Source organism: Acanthaster planci, linkage group LG01 (genome assembly GCF_054643075.1).
Source record: "Acanthaster planci isolate LZ-2023a linkage group LG01, COTS_SCS, whole genome shotgun sequence".
Taxonomy (NCBI): Eukaryota; Metazoa; Echinodermata; class Asteroidea; order Valvatida; family Acanthasteridae; genus Acanthaster; species Acanthaster planci.
This window is the reverse complement of record NC_141777.1, coordinates 1,223,333-1,247,176: the sequence shown is the minus strand read 5'-3', so window position 1 is coordinate 1,247,176 and position 23,844 is coordinate 1,223,333. Positions and strand designations below refer to the sequence as shown.

General features: G+C 40.7%; 1 protein-coding gene across 2 annotated transcripts in view; it reads left to right on the top strand.

Annotated features, from left to right (window-relative positions):
* Positions 1 to 6,193: 6,193 nt before the first annotated feature.
* Positions 6,194 to 23,844, top strand: part of itpk1 (inositol-tetrakisphosphate 1-kinase) — a 22,168-nt gene continuing 4,517 nt past the window's right edge. Inside the window, exons 1-9 of one of the 2 annotated variants that reach the window (XM_087134451.1) lie at positions 6,194 to 6,426; positions 9,109 to 9,133; positions 9,903 to 10,028; positions 17,754 to 17,871; positions 18,922 to 19,023; positions 20,453 to 20,496; positions 21,740 to 21,905; positions 22,032 to 22,099; positions 22,781 to 22,949. In XM_087134451.1, the coding sequence (XP_086990577.1) occupies positions 6,347 to 6,426; positions 9,109 to 9,133; positions 9,903 to 10,028; positions 17,754 to 17,871; positions 18,922 to 19,023; positions 20,453 to 20,496; positions 21,740 to 21,905; positions 22,032 to 22,099; positions 22,781 to 22,949 (898 nt within the window). In that variant the 5' untranslated portion in view covers positions 6,194 to 6,346. Of the gene's footprint in view, positions 6,427 to 8,597; positions 8,680 to 9,108; positions 9,134 to 9,902; positions 10,029 to 17,753; positions 17,872 to 18,921; positions 19,024 to 20,452; positions 20,497 to 21,739; positions 21,906 to 22,031; positions 22,100 to 22,780; positions 22,950 to 23,844 lie in introns of those variants that run through there. The other variant, XM_087134456.1, reaches the window with a different exon arrangement.

Sequence of the window (23,844 nt, the reverse complement as noted above, 5' to 3'; positions counted from 1 at the left end):
TTATAGAGTAACAAAAACAAGAAAAACAAGAACAAGAATATCATGCTCTCCTTTAACTCAAACCTGAAAAATTGCCTTGAGGATTCTGTTCTTAGAAAATTAAAAACGGTGATGGAAAAATCCAAACGTTATGCGGGGCACATGTTGACTAAACATTCCGGCGCACTGACTCGCAGTTACCGGCTTTTATATAGGACTCTTCTGGGGTCTCTGGGTTCCCGGGCCACCACACTTCCTCCCTGCCAAAAAAGGGTCGAGCGACCATGCAAGGGAGGAAACCGCGACAAGCCCCTAAGCCCTGGCCGCCGAGTAGGCCATACTGACGTCTCGAACCTCTACTAAGGCGCTCACCTGGACTTCACAGACAGTCCCAGCAGAAGAGCTTACCCGGTCGGCTAAGGTTGGCCTACTGTTGGTATTTGACGAGGGTGACTTGAAGTCTCTTATAGCTACTGAAGGATAAAAAGTACCAGCAAAACAAAAAGTCACCGCTGAGATTCGAACCTTCAACCCAAGGATCTAATAACAGCGAGCTTAACCACTCGGCCATTTCATCGAAGCTTCTTCATTTTAATAACAAAGCAAAACCATCAACTTTTACTGCAGAGAAATTAATGTTGCTCTGTAAAGACTGAATGATTTAAAACGCTGCGAAGCACCTCATGTAGCAAAAATACAAAAACAAAAATCATAACAATCGTTAACATGAACAACTCTCCCTAACTGCTTCTCGGTTTTTCAATTACACGTCAGTCTATATGAGCACGTCCCCGGACCACATCTGGACACCTATCTACACGGCTGAATTTCCTTTTAGTTTAGTTTATGAAAGACATACCGTGTGGGGCTTTTTTTTTTCATTCCTAACTGGTATTGGTTTCAAGACGTTAGTGCTTGATAGCGGACACCGTGCATAGTGCGCCCTCAACGACTCATAATTAAACTGTGCGTCAGCTAGTCTGGTTCCCAGACCAAGAATCTCCGACTACGCTGTCGATGCTAGAGCCAGGTATCGGCTACGTGTACACGAGGATGACATGACCCAAAAGTCAATTCTTTTCTTTTTCCGGGAATGTCCAAAACATTATGAACTTGTTGCTGTCATTTTTCGGATAACACCGTTGATTGCCGGATATTTCCGACAGGTCATCACATAGGGTCACGTACTGGAAAAAGCAAGGTTGTGTCACAGATATAACGCGTCTGTGGGTTGTATGATGCCATAGCTTATGCCGCTAATCGCGCGACTCAAGTTATTTAACGACATTCGGTATCTGCTTGTTCCATCCCATTTATAAACAATGTTGGGTATTCAACGTAGAGTTTTCCTAGATTTCTCATTAAAGTCAAGGTTCGCCTTGGCCACAATTAACGCTAGGCGAGCTGTGGCCTACACTTACTTAAAACCAATGCAGGCCTTGTGCCTCAAACATGCACTAAGTGGCGATACACTTGCAGTATTACCTAGAGGCTTTGGCAAGAGGCTTATATTTGAAATGCTGCCATTGATGGCGTCGACACGATGATCTGGTGCAGCGAAGACATCAGCAGCAGCTGTGGGTTGACCCTTGACACGTTATGTCATGCTCTATTTTTAACTGTAGCCGATACCTGACCTAAGATTTTTGTCAAGAGTCGTCAGGGAATCTTTGGGCAGGAAACCAGACTATGCGCCAGCTCGCCTAACGTCTTGGAAATCTTGCAGCATCGTTTTAACTTGTTCTTTATTTTTCCCTCGGCTTTCCACGGGAACCAATCAGCACTTGCTAAATTGCATGCATAATAATTTCGATGACCTCAATAATATACCATGGTAAGGTCACATGCATCATGGCTGTCTACAGTCCCGTCAACACAGACACGACAACATAGACGTTCGTGCAGAGTTAACACTGAGTAGAATGGGTGATACTCAGACTAGGTTAGGCCTAAGTTATGCATATGACAGGGGATGCTGTTCTTGGTGACCCATAATCATGTACATAATCATAATCATGTATGCCCTCCCAGCTAACTAAAGCGTCTTTAGAGACCATGTAGACCTTAACCTCCGAGGACGGAGTACCCGGACTGCAAGTTGGTTGTCGTTTTCTTGCTGCACGTGTAGCAAGAATGTGAATTGTGTGAATTTGCCGCTTGTGTAAGTGATTTGGCCTCAGGCAGCATGCTCGTTGTGAGTTGCAAAAAAAAGAAAAAAAAGAGAACGTATTTCTTGCGTGGTGTCAGACAACGACTTTGTTTTCCCATTTTTTCTGCCACAGATATCGTAAACATGATGCAATCCAGCACAACTGTAGTCCTCGACGATATCTTTTAGAGGAGTGGCAATTTCATATCTAGTATGGAGTGAAAAATATGTCTTACATGTCACTAATCCCTTCCCACAAACCAGACACTATCGACAGGGTACTTGCTCGCGTGAAGCCGCCATGTTGTTTGAACTTTGAAGTACATGTACATAATTATAATACCAAGGCTATAAATATTAAGAAGACCGGCCATTTGCATACAACTGCCTCACCCTCATTCCTGAAAGATGCCCAAGACGTTCGTGAGTAAGTAAGTAAGAGTAAGCAAAAACTAGTTGTGCGAGGGCGCTCTTCAACAGAAATAAAACAACTATCGATCACTGACGTCTTGGGCCAAGACTAATTCCTAACATGAAATGGCAACTGGAGGATGAATAAAAGAACATATAGGTAGGGCAATAATTTTAAAAAATGAAGAACTTGAGTTGGCCTGTTGTCCCCGGGTAATTTCTGTGGCTGGAATCCCACCCAAGAAAAATGCGTGTGGATTGTTCCCTACGCGAAGTGTTGAGATAAAATGTAAACTGTAAAATGTTTTCACTTTTTACAACTTCTAGTCAACCTTCGGCCGCCATTTCATGTCAGAGGAAACAGCTCCTCAAACGGCAAATACTGAACATTTGAAGCAAGATATGGGACGGAGAGACCCTCCCTTGTGTTGGTCTTTGTTTTACCGGAATCTCAGAAATTCTTTACCAACATCTAGGGTGGTGTCAGGTAAAACGTGATTGGTTACTGAGCTGAGACACTGTTGGTGCGTAAAGACACAGCCCTATACTTTAGACTGTAAATCGCAAGATAATGTGATGGGTGTATGGTCTAAGTTAGCTGTTTTATTGCAGTCAGATCACCTTGACAGAGTCTTTGTTTCGTTGTTCTGAATTTGATTTGATTGGACATCGACCATGCACCAATTAGAGAGCATCAAGTCGCAAAATGTACTTCGTCAACTGGGAGTAAAATAAGGGTGTTGATTCCTTTTGGCTGAATAGGGCTACAGAACAGTGGTGCAGGGCCTGCTGAACAGTAAATCTGGCCCTGATCACAATCTCTAAAATGATCATTATTTTGTTCGATGACGTCCGTGGTACAAAAAAAAATTCAAGCGCTGCATTTATGTACAATCCTCCAATGAACTTCCTGGTAAAACCAAAATCTCGTTCACCAGCCCTGCAGTCATCAGGCCAGAACAAGTAGTCTGAATGCGTAAAACGTCACAGTCGCGCCGTCTTCGTAGCTTTGAGTCAGCCCCGAACACACAGCGATTGTTTTTGTTTCATACGTGGCACGCACTTGTTTGGGCGCACGCTTGGCATAACTGACTAAAAAGCATTTCATTGCCCGTCCTAAAACGCCAATAGTAGGCCTATACCTTAGCAAAGCGGATATTACTTCCGCTGCTGGGAATGTCTGCAAGGTCCAGGTGAGCAACGTCTGTCGTCGAAAACTACTTGCAATACTCATCCTGGACATATTAGCCGGGAAGACATGGCGAGCGTGATAACACGCGTTGCTGACATGCAGTCTGCGAGTCAGTTTGGGGTGGGTTAAAACCGATTCAAATGAAAATCATGCACCTCCAAGCCAGTATGCGCGGGAGACCGGTGCGCACATAGAAAACGTTGCCTCGTCAGCACAAGGAGTCAAAGTACCTTTTCTGCAAGGTAGATATTTTTGCGAGGTTTTGAATTTTAACAATTGTTCATACCTTGAATTTAGTCTCATGGTTTATTTTAAGCCTGAAAACTCTGAAGCCCTCCCCATATTGCCGAGCCCCCAGGAGTTATTTTCATTGATATCTTGCAGTATGTTTTGACACTAAGTTTGTGGACATCATCCCACTCTTTCGAAATGCCCAGCCTTCCAATATAGGTCGGTAAAAATGTTAACACTTTGTCCAAACTTTACGAATATGATCATAATGGTACCTTTACATGAATGCACAGTATTGAAAAGGTTGGCAAGTGATGGGTTAAGCTGATTTCTTTAAAGGCCAGAACTAAAGCCCCAACTTTGTTTTAGGGTTTAAGGATAAACTTTTTCCTAACACGGGACTTCAGATAGTAGAAACTACTTCATGTTAACTGAAGCTGTAGAAACTTTCACATAAGGTTTCTTTCTGCATTGGACATAATGGTACATGTATTTTCGTTTTGGTTTTTGTCATCAGTTTAAAAAAAATATCCCCCTTAAAGTTAAAAATAATGTTGTCATACAGTAAATTTGTTTGCAAATGTCCTCAGGCTCACTTGCAAATCAAACAGCATACGCGAACAGTAAGAGTGGATCTTGACCAAACATGGTTGCTGTGTACAAGACCAGGCAAACACCAACACTGTACGACCTACGATTAACTCCTGGATTATTTTTGACGAGCGCCGCCAGAAAAATACGCAACGCTTGGTGGCGCTGCCACAACCAACTATGACAATAGTCCCAACTGCAGTTTCGATGTCCCAATTGCGATTGTACGGGTGAGATATCCCAATTATGGCAGCAACTGTAGTTGAGAAAAGATCACCAAAAGTCTCTATGGTGTTCGAGACAGACGTCAAATTCAGGCTTAGTTACTGAAAGTTAATTTTTCCATTTAAGTTTTTGTGGGTAAATAATGAATAGGCCTATTTTTGAGATGTTTGTGTCCGAAATTATCAGGATCCCTGGGCCAAATGAATCCCGGACAACCACTGGTCCTGAACTCGGAAGGCACATTTGTTATGTGGTTACACTGCAAAAGCAGTATAGACCTATCTTAATTTTTTTTCTCTAGTTCAAAATGGAGATATCATGTCTGTAACTGGGGCCGGGGGTTACAGAGGTGCGTCCGCACCCCCCCCCCCATCCCCCACCCCGCGGGGACTAAAAGGTTCGCTTTAAAGGCAAGAAAACTTAGATTTTCAGCCATAGTAGAACTTTTAAGGCGCAAAAAAATTGCCTTGTGTCAATTCCCTCTTCACTACATGTACTTGTAACCCCTCCCCCAACCAATTGGTTCGCCTTTTGACTCATCCTACTGTTTTAAAAACTATGCATGGTCCACTTTGTTGACGGATTTGCACCCCCCCGCCAAAGTTCTAGTTACGGGCCTGGATATGTTTTCCCTTTTGCCAACTTCTTCGTTTTTCCTCGACTGATTATTTAAAAACATTGCTACAATTTTTATGATGAATATGTGGGGGGTATGACATGATTTGAGTTTGGGTACTGAGTGTGAGCGTTTCGTCAACTGTGCAAGCCTTAGTGCGCTCTAGTACATAGGCCTACATCAGCACCAAAAGTGAGGGACACGAACCAACATATCTCATTTTCTGTTAGTATATTTTCAGGTTTCTATAGCTAGCGTCAGGCATTTTGAAAAAATAATTTTTCTCTCAGGAAAAATTTGGATTTTATGTTGACGACTTTTGCCGTGCCCCTATACTAGCAAGCATTAACGTCATCAATGGTCAAAAGTGGACAAACCACTCCTTATCTGCTCTTAGACATGCATTTTAGATATTGCCATATTTTCCACAATTTGTAGCAAGCATAAATTTGGGTTTATCTTGCCAAGAAAAATTTGTTCTTAAGCTCCACTTTCACCGACACTACGGCGTCTATGATCTAGGCGTAAACTACATTTTGGGCGCGGCCCTAAACTGCCACTGACTTTCAGGGTCCCATCTTGCTTAAATCTAACAGAATGCTAGATTGGAGTCTTACTTTGGTGTTCAGTCCTTTCTTTATACCAATATCCTAGTTTAGGGGCCAAAAAGTCACTCTTTCAGGAGAGAATTTACTGGCTTAAAGCTATTCCCAACCACTCCGTATCCATTCGCAGTTGGGCAGTTCAAACCATAGTTGGGATTGGCCGAATTACAATTCGTACCGTTACTACATTTGGGGCGTAACATAATGGGGAAGGCGACGCCCGTGGTCGCGTTTGTGTGTGTAAATAAGCCAGAATTATCTGGTTTGGTGATGGTGCACATGTAGTTGGGCCTGGCTTTACGTTCTTCAGTTAACAGTGTAGCGTTTTGTTAACAAATTGTTTTAAAATGAAGAAAGTGGGGTACTGGATGACGGAAAAGAAGCTGAAGAAATTGGATTTTCATTCGATATTCAGCGCCATGTGCAGGTAAGTCGGCCAAGGCCTACGTAAGCCTAAGCAGAAATTTGGCCTCGTTTAACTTCCAGCCTACGACACGATAGTGAGCGCCGACAGTGAGCAAGAAATCGAATTCCCAGATAGGCCTAGATGCTGGGAGTTGCAGACTGATGTGGAAGCAGTGCGGTCTGTTGATATTGCAGAAGTAAGCACAACTACTTACTTGAACTAGGCATCATGTAGATACGGTTCATGTACATGTGCCGCTGACCGCAACCAAATTTTTCAAAATCTGACAAAATCAACTGTGGGCATGGCAGGCAGGTAAAGGTATTGGTGCAGTAGTGTGTCCTGCAGGCATGGCAGGTGACTACTAGTTTAAAAATTAGTAAACTACAAAATTAATTTCCATTTTCATTACTATCAAATTTTTAGCCGAACTGGTCCATTATTAGCGAAAAATTATACAATTATGAACTTGGGAAACCCTGTATACAGGTACAGTGCAACATGAAAACATCTGGTATACATGTGTGGTATGTATGGGACCACACTGACAGTCTGGTATCGTGTGCGCATAAATGCATTTGATGCAGCTGACAGTAGTCCAGTGCAAGACTTCAGTGGCGTGCGATAAGGGTAAACACATAAGCAATAAGCATGCACCCTGTTACTGTCTTTGGCCAGTGTCTCGCAGCTGGCTAATTAACTGGCTTTCTTTGGTGATATCACATAGAGGGTACGGATATTGTGCATGGTGTATGAAAAAAAAAAATCAAATGTTTGGACATAAAAGATGAAAAGCTAATTCCAAAATCAATTTGATTGATTTTTTAAAGGTCTTTTACTATTTAATTTTTATTTTGATGGAAAACAGAAATTACATGTAATTAATGTAATGTTGATTGGTTTAGAAATTGATAGTTTCAATTTCTACAAAATATGAACCCAGAATTTGGCCATTTGAATTGAAATATCATACAACAATCGTTTAAGAACTACAGTTTACTTAAACTAATGGGCTGGCAAATTCTAGTCTTTGCAAACCTTTGCAAATAATGGCAATGTCATTTGATGTAACAGTTTCATATGAAGCTATATGTATGTTGATCTTTTTGTATGAATGCTCATCGCAGTAAAGCATTTTAGCCATTTGAGTAAACTGTATTGTCTAATGAACTAAAAGATTTAAAAGATTTTTGATTGTGTGTAACATGTGTGAGACTCCTCTGAATCACTGATACAAGGCCCCCCCCCGCACAAACTTCAAATTCCATGTTTTTGTTAACTGCTGACGACTGCTTGGAACCTATTCCCAATGCAATATTGATAAACCTACATTGTACATGTAGGACGAAAACTTTGCCTGCACAAGGTGGCGTGGAGTGCATGATACGGAAATGGTGTAAGCGATCTGTGACTGTCGGCTTCAGTCCTGTCAGTCTACACATGTAGGTGAACATATTTGGTGTCCAACAGAAGGGGAAGCATTTTGCTACATTTTATTGGTATGAAGAAATGCCAACTCTTGCTCACAGAAATTTTGAACATGTGGCTGTGAGGGCAAGGGTTTTTCACTAAACGAAAACATTAAGTGCATTCCAAAATCACCGAGTCTTACTGTATGTAAGACCAACGGATCCATACCACTGCAAATTCTAGAATTATTGCCATTTCCCTAGTTTTTTACCAGGCTTGTTATGTTTCCTACATGTATGTATCTGGACATGTTGTAGGGAGTTCCCATGAGTGGGTTTGTTTTTAACTAAAATGATTGAAGCACAAAATTCCATCAGCGCAACTGTTTCAACCTTCTCCTTTAGTCTTTTTTTGGAATTGATGACTCTTTGAATGTTTGCGTGTGTTGAGTGTCCTGACCGTGTATCATCCTCTGTTCGATTACCATTCAAAAAGAAACCAATGAATCATTTGTAAAAAAAATTGTATATATGCCGACCCTTTGACAACATACACTTACATGTAGTTTTGGTTGCACACTCTCTGAAACACATTTCTTGGGAACATATTACATGATATACTTTTAACACCTTAACCCTAACCCTGTTAGGTGCAGCACAGTGCATCAGGTGAAAAAGTCTAATGCACTTTGATGCACTTGGCACTTGACAGCAGCAGCGGAACAAGCTGGTCATGTTGAGACAGTTGGAGCTAGTCACATTGAATAGTGCCACTGTTGGATCCTCTGGTGACTGGCAACCACAGACTCCTAGGCTGTTTGGCTTTGGGGAGAGTTGACCTGTTGGATCTTGTTACACTGGGCAGGCAAGCCAATTTAACAAATGATGCTGACTGATGTGTCTAGCAGGGTTTCTAGCCAAGTATAGTGTACCCTTGAAGGGTTAGGGTTAATATGCACTTGCTTATGAAACCCAATTTTGAATTTTCATAGTCACTGTTAGGGCTGTGATTGAATTAAGTGCAAGTGAAGTTGCTCCTACGTGTACATGGCTACGTCTACCAGCAGACTAATGGTGGTTTCACTGCCATAGCCAATAATAGTTCCTAATTCCGCCACGTACTGTGAAAACCAGTCAGACTTAACAATAGCTGGCAAAAGTAGGGACCTGGTCACTTTACTGTCATGCACGTTAGAGTTTCCATTTAAAATGTGAAGTACAGGTCCATGTATCTGTATACATGTGTATATGGTGCATCTGTTTTTAACCTCTTTCTTTTCTCTTTTTTTCGCAGGGCAAAAGGCATTGAACTTGTTAAGGTAAGAAATTTCATTCAGAGTTGTCTTGTCAAAAGAAAAAACATGTAAATGTGAGTATCATTGTTGTTTGAAAAGAGCACATGTGAATAAGGAAACACGTGTACTGGTACCCGGTACCCTGAACAATGTAGGTTGTTGTAAATGCATGAATGAAACATTGTAATGAAAGTAATCGATTGCCGATTGGAGGCACAGTACAGCTGTTGTTTCACAGTCAGTTGGGTTTCCCGGAGCACATTTATTTTAGCAGACTGATTGATCAGTTAAATGTTCTGTCTTCCATGGGCCTGAAAAGCATTGGTATTTCAACCCTGCTATGCGTAGTTGTATTCCCATCGGACATGTTTGTTGTGTGGGACTGAGACCAGGAGCCAGAAGATGAGGGTAATCATTGGCCTAGCCCGTTGATTTTCTAAGTTCAAAACACATATTCTAATTTCCAAGAGTGATGAATTAATGCAAATTACGGTACCTGCCAAACAAAAACTGACAAATAGTAATAGATTGAAATCAATTCCGGTGGTATTTCTGTGTCAAATAACAACGGTCAGATGTAACAGGAATGCAAATGTGTCATACTTTTGGTTAATTTCTGGAATTGCCCGGCTATTTGTAGTTTAAAACCAATCCATTGCACTTTTTATCCTATTCCCAATTAAGCAATGAAAATTGCCGATAATAGGAAGTTTATAATGTTGCAAATATCGCCCTCAACTGGCTGTACATGAAGCAAATAGGAACAATTTTGTGTCCTGCTGTCACCTCTCAGATTGATCTCCTGCAGTCTTTGGAGAGCCAGGGCCCTTTCAGTGCAATCATCCATAAGTTGACTGATGTCCTCAGTTTTGCCGCTGATGGAGACAAGAAGTCACAAGAGATGATCGACAATCTAACGGTAAATGTGCATGCATGAGCCCCCAAATCTGAACTTTTAGCCCCAAGTGTTGTCTACATATACGTGTACATGTAGCTTATCTTTTTCTCACCCTTTAGGCTATTCTTCCTCACTCTATTTTGTTTTAGAAAGACTCTGCAACTTTCATGCTTTTGTTTTCAATTCAAGGGAAAATGGGAGCTTGGTATTCACACGCCGGCTAAAACCCTAAATCAAGGAAGGAAATATGTGTCGTTTTAAACATCCACCCACCTTTCTTTTAAAAAAAGCTTTCCCTTTTGTGTTATTTGGAGAGTGTGTCACCTTATGTCATGCTTGGCAGTGTTCTGTATTCATTCAGTTGTTTGGATGCTGTACACTATAAATAAAATAAGTAACGCTTGTTAAAAATACATGTACATGTAGTATGCATGCTAGTCTGGCAGGTCACTTCCTTGGTGCCCTGCTTTGCAAATTGCTAGTACATGTAGCATGCACCCACATTTGTGAACCAGTCATGGTTTAGTCTTGTGGGGCATGTGTTGAACATTTAGCTGAAGTGTGTCATTATTTGTGTTCATTCTTTCCCCCAACCCTGCCCATACATGTAAATGCCATTTTTTTTGGGGGGGGAGGGGCATGGCATAAAACACGGAGAAGGCGTACCAGTGCATGTGTGCGCAGGCGAGAAAGGACCTTTGAACTTTGAACAAGTGGCTTTTGTCCACCACAAAATCTTTCCGCAGAACTGTCCCAATTCTTTCCTTTCCAAATTCAAATAGACTTTGTCTGCCCCACTGGTGTACTTTTTAGATCTCCAGAACCCATGCCACAGCATAGGGTTTTCAGTGATAAAAGTTTACAATATCAGTGCGTGTATACTCCAGTCTCGTGTCTTACCCGACAGCAGGCTGACAAGCAACCGCTTGGCAACCTAAATGGTTTTTTAGAAGCATCTTTTGCATCTATTTGATTCACATGAAATAAACAGCATTACAATTACGTCAACATTTTCAAGAGACACACATGTGTATGCACATCCGGTCCATTTGAGAACCCATTTGTTGAACGTTGGCATGGAATTACCACAGTATGAAATTTCATGAACAGATGTCAAAGGAACTGTTGTTTTTGGTACTTTTACCTCTTCTGACATATTTTATTTGAAAGAGTTACAGTACCAAACAATAATAATACATCATGAAGGAACAGGCAAGATACATGTACATGTATGTACAACAGATGCTTGTCAGCTATATCAAGGAATCATGCAGACCTTTGGGACCGGGCAGAATTCTTTGAATGCTCCAGACAAACATTGAAAATATTGAACATTTGAGCTTCAAAAGCTCATTGAAATAATTAGGACCTGAGTAAACATGTAGGATGGCCTACATGTGCCAAGTACATATGTAGCTTGCTTACCACTTGTGGGCATGTATTGGTATTGGACGTACATGTACATGTCAATGTACTGCATCTGTAGACATTAACAGTTTTACTGCTCTTAATTAGCAGGGACTGTCCTTGACCAAACCCTCTGTTTGCTTTTTTGGTTTTATGATTTACATATATTTATTTATTCGAGAGGAGGCTATTTTTTTAATTTGACGCTGCATGCATATCGTGTATAAATTGTACCTGCATATGAGTTTAACATGTTGTATGACCCTTACATGTACCTTGTGCAGACCTGTAAACAAAAGAGGTCCACATAATGCAGGTTGTGTGAACCTTCTGAGGACTCAGTTGGTCCACACAAGGTTTCTGGAAGACAAGAGGCATTTTGGGAACAATCAAGGAAACCGTCATCAAAAATCCATCTTGAAATAGTGTTTTGTGAGTGTTAAATTTTAGGCTACTTTGTCTCAAAAATAGAGTGGCTACTTCGCCTTTGAAAAAAATTGAGTGGCTACTTCGCCTTAGAAAATAAATTAAAAGTCTCTTTTTTGTGGGAGGTTTTTTATGCAGTTTTCTTCTTTTGTAAAATAAAGTAAACAAATTGTTATATCAAAAGGAAAATAAATAGACCATCTGGGTAACAAATAAAATAAGATATGAAAAGAAATGCTGTCGTTGTAGCTCACCAGAATATATTAGCTGTATACTACTGCCAAACAACCCGGTTCACCACAACGACGTACGCTAAGAAAAGGATGAAAATTAACAACCGGAATCACCTAGAAGGAAGCACAAGAACTCGGTGCAGTGAAGTAACTGCTGCAACCATCAGCAATGCAGGAAAGAAATAAGAGAGGGACGTGTGGCAGTAGGGGCTATTTAAAAAGAAATTGGTGACGCGCTTCACCGCTGATGTTACGTAAAAAACGGAAACGCAATGAAAGAAATTCAACTCGGGGCTACTACAAGTGTTCACAGTACAAGAAACCAGGCAAACACAAACGAATACCCACACAAGGCAGGTAACAGCAACATGCGTGAACTTGAAAGGTTCTTCTTTTTTTTCAAAAATATTTCTGAAATACCGGTAAATGCATTTCCAAAGTTTTGTCCTCTTAAGAGCAGTTTACCCCTGCAAAAACTGAAGGTAAACTCAACATATAGTACATGCACGTACTGCACAGGAACCAGTTTCAAGCGTGTGTCAGAGACATTGTCACCAGCACCTTCCTTAGACCAGCCCTTATGTGTAGTTGCCTTATCCTCCTCGAGGTGCACCTTAGACCAGCCCTTATGTGTAGTCGCCTTGTCCTCCTGGAGGTGCACCTTAGACCAGCCCTTATGTGTAGTTGCCTTATCCTCCTGGAGGTGCACCTTAGACCAGCCCTTATGTGTAGTTGCCTTGTCCTCCTGGAGGTGCACCTTAGACCAGCCCTTATGTGTAGTTGCCTTGTCCTCCTGGAGGTGCACCTTAGACCAGCCCTTATGTGTAGTTGCCTTGTCCTCCTGGAGGTGCACTTTAGACCAGCCCTTATGTGTAGTTGCCTTATCCTCCTGGAGGTGCACCTTAGACCAGCCCTTATGTGTAGTTGCCTTGTCCTCCTGGAGGTGCACCTTAGACCAGCCCTTATGTGTAGTTGCCTTATAAATCCTCCTGGAGGTGCACCTTAGACCAGCCCTTATGTGTAGTTGCCTTATCCTCCTGGAGGTGCACCTTATCTGAAGCTCCTCCCCTCAACATGGCCAATCCATTGAGCTGTCCATTTATGGAAGTACTGCTAGCTTTGTTGCTGCTTTCCAGTTCTGACTTCTCATTCACCATAGAATTGAATTGTCCCCTGCACTCCACAATTGCCTAGAGCTTTCCCAATGTACAGATCTTGATCTGCAAGGCCCATTGTCTGTATTTCTTTCAGTGTAATGTCCACAGCTACATGTAGCCTCTTTAATATATGAAATATTGCATAGGTGAGTCATAAGCTTCATAAGTGTTTGACAAGTCCACCTGATCATTCCCAGGTTCAAGTACCAGACAGGGTCATCTTTAAAGGGGCAGTGTAAGCCATGATTTTTTAAAATTTAATTTTTAAAACATCATGGCTTGCAATTTGTACAATTAATTATTAACTGTACAAATTGTTGTTTTCCTTAAATTTTTGTAGGACAATTGATCAGTCATCCAAATTCTCCTTTGGGAGGGGCTGCAGTTACTGCTAAGAAACAGCAATAAATAATTTGTTGACTTTTGGAAATCATGAAAGATCTTGGAAGTCACGGGCCAAGTTTTGGAACAAAATTGCCAAGAGTTTTCCCCTTTGTGAATGGGTGAAGGGAGGAGTCGTTGGATTCTTTTCACATTAAAAACCTTCACGAGTGGTAAGACATCCATGCCATCTTCCATTTCTTTTTACCTTCTGAGAACCCAGAAACAGTCAAGAAGGGAGCAGTTTCTGAGAGCTGGTTTTCCCCAGAATGTTATTGTCATCTTTGCAGAGTAATACATGTTAATTTGCTTTTTGTTTGAAATACTGCGCCGATAAAAGTTGCAGTGTCGTGAGTGTGAAAGGGAGGTTCTTGGAATACTTTGCCCCTCCTCTTTTTGGATGTGATTCTTAATTTCTTCATGAACTCCTTTTCCCTAACCCCAACCCGGTCTGAGGGCCTTATTATGTGCACAATAATAGTACCTCCTGGAATGTTTTCATTGCAGGTTAATTTATAATCTCATGTAAACAAATATAAACCTACTCAGTAACAGTCAGGTGTGCTGTAATTGGTTTCCAATAATAATCACCTTTGACCTGCATAGGTGAAATAAGTGAAATGTTCATGTGTCAATTCCTCTGCCTACATACAAGTACATGTACGGGTAGATGCCGTTTCTTTCCTGTAGAAGGTTTTGTTCTTTTAATTATTCAAACTTTGTAGAGGGAAACTATTAATTAACACCCTTTTTTTTCCCCTTCTCTTTGTCTACAGATAATACCCCCCTCCCATTTGGGGTCCAGTTCCATCCATTGTATTTTTTCTTTGATTTCTTCCCACCTTCCATTCCTTTGTTGTTCAACATGCCTTTCATGCAGTCTCCTTTATCCAGCCTGCAGCTTTCTTGACCTTTCTTGACCTGTCCTCTTGCATTCATCCATGCTTGGTGGATTCTCTGTTTGCTTGTTTGTCCTGTCCACGTGTCATTTTGCCTTTGAGAAAGATTCTGCTAGGATGGAAACGTCAGGCCCTCCATATTTTGAGATCTGTATTTAGGTCATTGCAGTCAGCAAGCAGTTTGCAGCAGTTTTGTATTAGATATTTTTTTATTCAACATTTGTGTAAAAAGTTAATTTGTGGTTATACGTTTTGTGGATACTTATTGTTTATTGTTATTAATGGCAAGTAGCATTATTTGGGTATTCACTTTGTGAAAATGTTAACAGAGATTCTGATGACCAACTGACTTGCGACTTTTCTAAACTCTCTTTTACACTGCACTTGAGCGTAGCGTACTTCAGGAGACGGAACTGTGTCATAAATTATACCGATATTTCCTTGTTCCTGTAACAACATTACATACCACAGGCCTCTCCAACATCCAAATTGTGGGGTGTGTAATCTGCATTCTGTCATGATCACCTCGTTCATCTTGCTTATAGTGGCTTTAATCTCAATACCTTGGATTCGCATGATCTTTCTCTCCTGGTACTTTGTAGATAACAAGTATACTTAGACAGACTATGCTAGCAACAGCATCCCTCCCGCGCTACAGCTTAACATGTGTGCACACTTACCAGGCCCATGCCTGGCATATCTTTATCTTAATTTCAGCCAAAGTTCACTTGAATCCAAATGTGTACTCCACACAGCCAATAGCCTTTGGCATGCTGATACCAGGGACAATCAGTGTGTTGAGGTGCTTTATTCTGGCAAGTGGTGATTATCTGGAAAGTTCACTGATAGAGAAACAAATGTGTACCTAGTAATAGCCAAATTTATCAATGAGTAAACGTTAATTGCCCCGTTTGGTTACCCAAGAAGTGCATCAGTGTGCAATTTAGGCTCTCGAGGAATAACCTTTCATTTTCCACAGGTTGTAAAAAATTACATTTAAAACTGAGCTTACTTTCAATGTTTCCAGTCTGTGGGGATATAACTGGGTTTCCATTCCGCATGTGAGAATTACATTTTCAATTAAATTTTTACGTTCACAAAAAAATGTACTGGAGGCAGAAACTGGATCAACACCTATTGGTGGAGAGCCTTTCACTTGGGGGGTCTTCAATAGTTGATAAAACACCTGTTGGCTGATCTTAAAACACTTGTCTGGAGTCCTGTGAAACTTAGACTCCCATGAAATCTGGCCCCTTGTTGTATTGGTTGACCATTCATAGTGTTCACTTCTGTTTGCACAATACTACCAACAAATCTGCATTATGAGAGTCCTACATACATGCGTTCCACCATGCATTTACACTACACTCATGACACTGGCTTGTCACATTCTGCACCCCCACCCCCTCACACAGTATCTTACACATCTCCATATAAGGATAGGACTACTCACGAGATAAGGATAGGACTACTCACGAGATAAGGATAGGACTACTCATGAGATAAGGATAGGACTACTCATGAGATAAGGATAGGACTACTCACGAGATAAGGATAGGACTACTCACGAGATAAGGATAGGACTACTCACGAGATAAGGATAGGACTACTCACGAGATAAGGATAGGACTACTCATGAGATAAGGATAGGACTACTCACGAGATAAGGATAGGACTACTCACGAGATAAGGATAGGACTACTCATGAGATAAGGATAGGACTACTCACGAGATAAGGATAGGACTACTCACGAGATAAGGATAGGACTACTCACGAGATAAGGATAGGACTACTCATGAGATAAGGATAGGACTACTCATGAGATAAGGATAGGACTACTCATGAGATAAGGATAGGACTACTCATGAGATAAGGATAGGACTACTCATGAGATAAGGATAGGACTACTCATGAGATAAGGATAGGACTACTCACGAGATAAGGATAGGACTACTCATGAGATAAGGATAGGACTACTCACGAGATAAGGATAGGACTACTCATGAGATAAGGATAGGACTACTCAGAAGAGAAACACACATGTACCATAACCTGGATGCTTAAAAAAATTGAAGTAAAATTCTTGAACAAAAATCGCTGGAAATTTATAAACTTGTTTCGACTCTCCATCTTAAATTATGCAAATGGTTTTTATGAATGGGAATAAATTTGTTTCCGCTTGGGCTATTATTTGGCCTGGCGTCCACTCTCCTGATCCGGTCTTAAACATTTAATATTGCCAAGCACATGTATATTTATGCCTTTATTTAAAAAGCCTTGCTGGTGCCTCTAGGTGTACATGTACATGTAGGAAGTGTGTGTGCACATGTACATGTACATGTAGGAAGTGTGTGCACATGTATATGTAGGAAGTGCGTGTGCACATGTACATGTACATGTACATGTAGGAAGTGTGTGTGCACATGTACATGTAGGAAGTGTGTGTGCACATGTACATGTACATGTAGGAAGTGTGTGTGCACATGTACATGTACATGTAGGAAGTGTGTGTGCACATGTACATGTACATGTTGGAAGTATGTGTGCGCATGTACATGTACATGTTGGAAGTGTGTGTGCACATGTACATGTACATGTAAGAACTGTGCATGTACAAACTGTTATACATGTGTCTCATTATGCACCTGCCTCTGTAAAACACTTATTTCACAGAAGTCACTGAAATTTTGTGTCTTCAGTGGTTTTTGCCACTAGAAAGTTCCTGCTTTACACACAGTGCTGGAACAAAGGCTTTGATCCTCAATTGGAAATACATGTACACATACACTCAATTCCAAGTTTGGAGTATTCAATACTGTCATATATACATAAAGGTCACGTTCAGACATTTTGAGAAACATTTTATAAACATCACATCAGATTTCCAGATCAAATCTCCAGAAACCTCAAAAATCAATTGAACATTTTCCTTATCTAATTTTTAGCTGTGTTCAGTTATTCCTGATTCTGAAACACTGTGTCCGTTGATTTGCAAACAAGATTATCCTGGTTTTAATTTCTTTGTAATTACATGTACATGTAGTGTGCTCTGTCATCGGTCAACGTTTTGGTCTTTTCTCTATTTCCCCTGCTTGGCTGTTGTTCTCTGTGTATGTAGCTGCTAATGCATTGAGAGTGTTTCTAGACGGGATGACACAGCATCAGTTTCAGCCGTCAAATTGGATTGTGCAATTGCATTTCACCAAATTTTGATTCCCATCATTTTCCCTTGAATTCTGCAGAAGTACACCAAAGACCATCCCACTGTTCCCATCGTGGATCCCATTGACCGGGTCTGTAAGCTGATGGACCGGAATGCCAGCTACCTGTTGTTTCAAAACTCCTTCCAAAACAGTTCAGGTACCCTTCACTGCCAGCATGACTGTCTGTGTGTGTCTTGTCATAAGAAGGTCAGGTTAGATGGGTCTGTGGAGTGTTGTACTGGTACCCTTCATGTCAAGGACTGAGGCCTGGCTCAGTTGCCGAAGGGGACACTTTGTGATGTTGGAGTTCCGTTCCTGCTAGCTTTATTCAGAATAAATGTTCCCAGAGTTCCGTTCCTGCTAGCTTTATTCAGAATAAATGTTCCCAGAGTTCCGTTCCTGCTAGCTTTATTCAGAATAAATGTTCCCAGAGTTCCGTTCCTGCTAGCTTTATTCAGAATAAATGTTCCCAGAGTTCCGTTCCTGCTAGCTTTATTCAGAATAAATGTTCCTAGAGTGAGCTTGATATTGCTTTCTTCATATTTGTTGTCTTTCTCTTTGACAGTCTTATATTCAGTACGTCTTAAGACCATCATAGGACTCTGCAAGACTATCACAACCAACATAAGACTTCCAGTCTGAAATCAAGCCACACTCTGTTCAAATGAACAGGAGCAAAAGGATTCCTTGGTCATTGTACTTTCTGTTACTTGTGACTGGTCTGGTAAAATGGTCTGTCGTCTGGTCTTGTGATGGTCTGGACTACAGTGCAGCCTTTGAAGGTTCCCAGCAAGAATAGATCTCCTGATCACGTTATTCAGGATTAACATTTGTTAAGTGCAGTGCACAGAAGAAAATGCATGGACTGTCAGAATTTCTGATTTTGTACAAGCCACAGAGACAAGAGAGGCATGTTAAGCCTAGACGTTGGTATTGGGTGTGCAAGATGCGAAGTTTGTTCCAACAGCATGAAGCAAACCTGCCAAGTACTATGGTGTAACTTCTATAATCACGCTAAGACAAAGTGTGAAATCAGTGCCTACACATGCAACCCCTGCCAAGTACTATGGTGTAACTTCTATAATCACGCTAAGACAAAGTGTGAAATCAGTGCCTACACATGCAGCCCCTACTCTCTGTCTCCCCCCCCTGCACGTAAACTTTTACAACGGAACTAATTAATTTCAAGGTTATTTGAATTTCACAGTTCACAGCAAAGTGCTAGTCCCCAACTTTGTGGAGATTCAAACCAAAGATGTCGCTGAGATCAAGAGGTTACTAGAGAGGGCAAAGGTCAAATATCCATTTGGTAAGTAGTTCTTTGTCATCAATGGAAAGCCATCGGTGACCGGTCGTATTTAAATTACAAGTGTATGTACTTCGGCCACGAAACAAGACACAGGGTCGATGAGAATGAGCTGTGTTGAAGCTAAAAATTATTTCAAAAATTGAAGAAGGTATTTGCTGAAGAGTGTGATGCATATTTCACTGCTGGCTCAGCCATCAGTGGCCATGTGCACGCAGCTGCTCAGATCGTAAAATGCAGTGAATGTAGGCTGGAAATCAGTGGTAATCTTAGGTGACTGAAGAGCTCAGTAACACACCAAATGTGTCAGCACAGATGGGGGTTTACTTCATCATGCATTTTGTCCAGTGACGGTGCCTATAAAAACCTGTACAAGAAAGCCACAATCATTGGTTGTTACGAGTGCGCACTATATGTGTGCATTGATTGTGGCTCAGTCCAAAGGTTAAGAATCTCCATGCACATTAGATGCATATACCTCCTGTATTCCATCATGTCCGTACATGGCCATATATGCTTACCCATGTGCAGTGTCAGGTTTGTGTATATATATTCAGTGGCTAACACACCCACATCAAACCCAGTTTGTTTATTTTAAAATGAATACAGTTGAGTCTTGCGGATTAATGATGGAACTAAAGTCCTACAGAAATGGGTGAAATCCTATTAAGTTTTGCTGTTGAGATTGCCAGAAAGTGATTTTTTGGGGGATGGAGGGTGGAGTGGAGGTTGAGGTGTGGTGGAGTGTAATTTACCTCGCTATGACATTAGAAATGGGAAAATGGAGGGATGTTTGTACATTTATGTACCATTAAACATGATCAGATGTTATGAGTTTGAAATCACGATCACAGTAAAGCAGACCATTACGTGAGAATGGTAAACAGGGCAAACATTTTCAGCTTGTCAGAGGGTATTCTCTGACTGAACTTGATGTCAAGTCAAGAAGTACAGTACATGTATGTCTTTGGTTTCCTCTGAGTCATGGTTGTATTGTAGACCAGAAAAACCACAGTCCCATTAAAAAGTTAAATTTGACAGAGCTTAATAACTGGTAGTTATACATGTATGTAGATTGATTCAGTAACTTGAACTTATTTGTGGGTAATTCCAGAAATTAGGGGTACAAAAGTGTGACATTTTTCTGTCCCTATTACATCTAACGTTTATTATTTGACATGGAAATATCACCAGAATTGATTTTGAACTATTACTATTTGTTTGGCAGGTAATTTGCATTAATTCATCACTCTTGGAAATTACAAAATGTGTTCTGAACTTACAAAATCATAGGTCAGATTTAAAAGGGACCCTTCATTTCTGGAATTACCCTTAAGTTCTTGGGGTGCAAAGAAAATTGTAGGAACAGTTGTGATCTGTTCGTATTAAGCCTTTTGGGGCTTTTTTAATTTTTTTTTTTGGTCGTTTGCAGTTTGTAAGGCTTCAAAGGCTCATGGTTCCATCAAATCACATGAGGTAAGAATGTTCCATTTTACTTTCTAGATTTTGCATTTATTTACTTGATATAAGACTCTTGCAATCATTCTGTGTTTACTGCACACTGATGCTAGCAAGCGCTTCCCTTTATAACTGTATGCATTTGAATTTTTGAGAGTTCAGCATTTTGGCTCAGAAATTTCTGCAGCAGTTTGATACCTCCTGTCACTTGGAAGTCCTGATTACCATACTGGTACCTCATACATATTCATGATAGAGAGCCAAACTCTTTATCAACTCCCCCCCCCCAAAAAAAAATAAAATTAGCATAGCTTGAGTTTTACAGGTTTGTGTTTGTTCCCAACAACTTCTTGGAAACCTCCGAAAATGATCCTAATCAAAAGCTTCAAAATTCCAAGAAAATTCATTATTACATACAACCAACCACATAAATATTCAAATAGAAAGTACACAGAATTAGTCATTTGTCAGTACCTTTATGTACAGAGGAATTGAAAATTATTGACAAATATGTAAAGCATAAGATGGAAATCACAAGATCAATTACTTCACCTTGATTCTGACTGAAAATGGAAATAACAAAATACATATACGTAGCAAAAATATGTAACTGAAAGAAAATCCTGTAAACAGTTACATCAGAACCTTTCTGGATTGCAATGTGCTAAGGAAATTTGCAACAACCTATTTCAATTATTACACAAATCAACTAGTTTAATTCATCCTAGACTACTAATTTTGTTAATCCTGCACTAATAATGTACTCAATACATTAACTAAGCGGGCAAATGATTGTTCAAAATATTTATGTGAGTGGGGCCCACTGCATTTACATTTTAATTTCACATTTTGCCTCAAAAAATAGTTTTTAATATAATAATAATTACAACATTTGTAATGCACTTTTCACAATGTTTCAAAGCACCATTATTATCCTTGCATATTGGGCTCACACATCATACAACTGCTGTTTTTTCAACTGCTGATACCTCTTAGACCTGAAATCAACTACATGTATCCACCGTCAAACCGTGTTATATTAATTCACTGGTTTTGAAGTCTGCTTCCGAAAGCCCCACGATTTCTTACCTACATGAAATGGCAGCTTGCCAGATTGAACCACCTTACTGCCAATCAAATATCTCCATGGTTGGATCAAGAGAACAGTTGGAAATCACAGCACATTCCAGCAATATTCCCTAAAAGTTCTTGATCATGTTGATCTGGAAGAATTTTTTTTCTGTTCTTTTTTCTCTTTAAGATGGCCATTGTTTTCAACGATGAAGGCCTGAAGGACATTGAACCACCTTGTGTCGCCCAGACATTCATCAACCACAATGCCCAGATGTTTAAAACCTTCATCATCAACGATGATTTTGTCGTCGTTAAACGGCCATCAATAAAAAACTTTGTGCATATAGAACCGGGTGAGCATCTTCCCTTGTTATCAGTAAAGCATCATTTAATTTTCAGTGGATAACACTCCACATCAGATTAGCGTATGAATACTTGCTAAGCCTTTGAATAATTGTGTTTATTTTCACTTTTGACAGATCAAAAGACGATATTCTTCCATAGTCATGATGTTTCCAAACCGCATTCATCTTCTTTCCTGAATGAGGTAGGACCTGATGTTAAAGTTGACAAACACAGCCCCTCATTTTTTGTATCCATTCCACCTAGCAAACCTTCAAATTTGAGACAAAATTTGATTTCTTGATCACAGTGGCAGAAGCACTGCATCAGCTATTCTTACAAATAAATCCTGGCTTCCGTATAATTGTTGCTGAAAGGCCTACATCGATGTATGGAAATGTCTTATCCAGGACTTTCCCAATAGACACAAACAGGAACGGCGATAGTTAGCAAAGCTGAACTTAGTTCAAACAATGTAGGCCCATACAAACATGCACGCTTGCACAACGGGTATATAGCAATATCTCTCTCGCTTAGTGACAAGAATTTTCCCATTTTCTTCTTACTACAAAAATGGTACCTCAGTTGTCAACAAAGTACATGTAGCTGACCGCAATGAAATCCATCATTCTGGAGTATCAGTTTGGCTTCAAGAGGCAGTGTCAACACCTTTAAGAAGGCATTTCATGCCACACATTGTCCCTTCCATGACTGTCTGGTGTCTGCGCCTTGACATGTTGCCCTGTGCACGCAGTTCAAGCTGACCAACCAAAATAAATTGGCTGAAAATGAGACGTAAGGAAAATAGATATTCTTCTTTTCTCTTGTCATGCGAAATTCACAAAACTCTCTGTTCACTCCCTCCCCCCATCCCTGCCACCACCAGCTGGACAAGATTGACCAGATCCGTGAGCCAGTACTACCCTCCAATGAAATACTAGAGGACCTTGTAGCAGCAGTCACCCGATCACTGGAGCTGTCCCTGTTTGGATTTGATGTTATCGTAGAGAACGACACCGGGATGCATTACGTGATCGACATCAATGCATTCCCAGGTAAAATGGAAGCTTTGAGTCAAATAGTCTCGTTGGAGAAGACACTTTTACTGTGTTGGTAACATGCTCTTGGATGGCTCCTCATTTAAGGCATTCATACGTAGACCTTTGGCGTATGACGTCACGTTCAAGGTTTTCTCTTTCTTCCTCTTGGATTCACTTGAGTAAACTTTTTGTACATATATTGCAACGATATTAACCACTTGGCGCCGGGGGATCCAGTATCGGGTACCTTATGTTTGTATGCATAGCCGGGAGCCCGAAATTGGACAAAGGAGCCGGATCTTGTAACTAAAGACCACACTCTGAACAAAAGATCGAGCTGCTGGGACTTGAGGAACAGTTTTCAGTTGTCAAAAGCAGAGGTAGTCTGTCCTTTTAGTAAACCACTATTACACTGTTTGTGGCATTCAATACGAAGGATTACGACCACGGACAAAAGCTCTCTAGTGCTGCAGTGATGATGAGCAACACAATACCGCTGCACTATAATCTGGTTTTATTAAAAAGACACCAGCAGTGAACTGCTTTAGTTTTGAGAACAAAAGAAAATTACACAACATCACACAATCCGGGCTCTCTTTACAAGCCAGCAGGCCTGGCTGAAATACATGGGCATCAATAAATGTTGCCTGTCAGATTAGAGTAGCCACCAGATAGTCATTCGTGTGGGTGTAAATGTCCAGTAAATGAAGCAATGTATTTTTGAAGAATTTTGAAATGGAAAATAATGAAAAACGTCAGTATTTGTGCTCAGCCATTTTAATCGAACCTGGCAGCAAGTGGTTGAAATAACAAAGAACGGTCTCTGAGAGACCAGTAATGCAGAACCTCTGTTGCAAGTTGAAACACCCTATCAATCAAAAAGGAGTTTGATGTGCATAGGCATAGTACC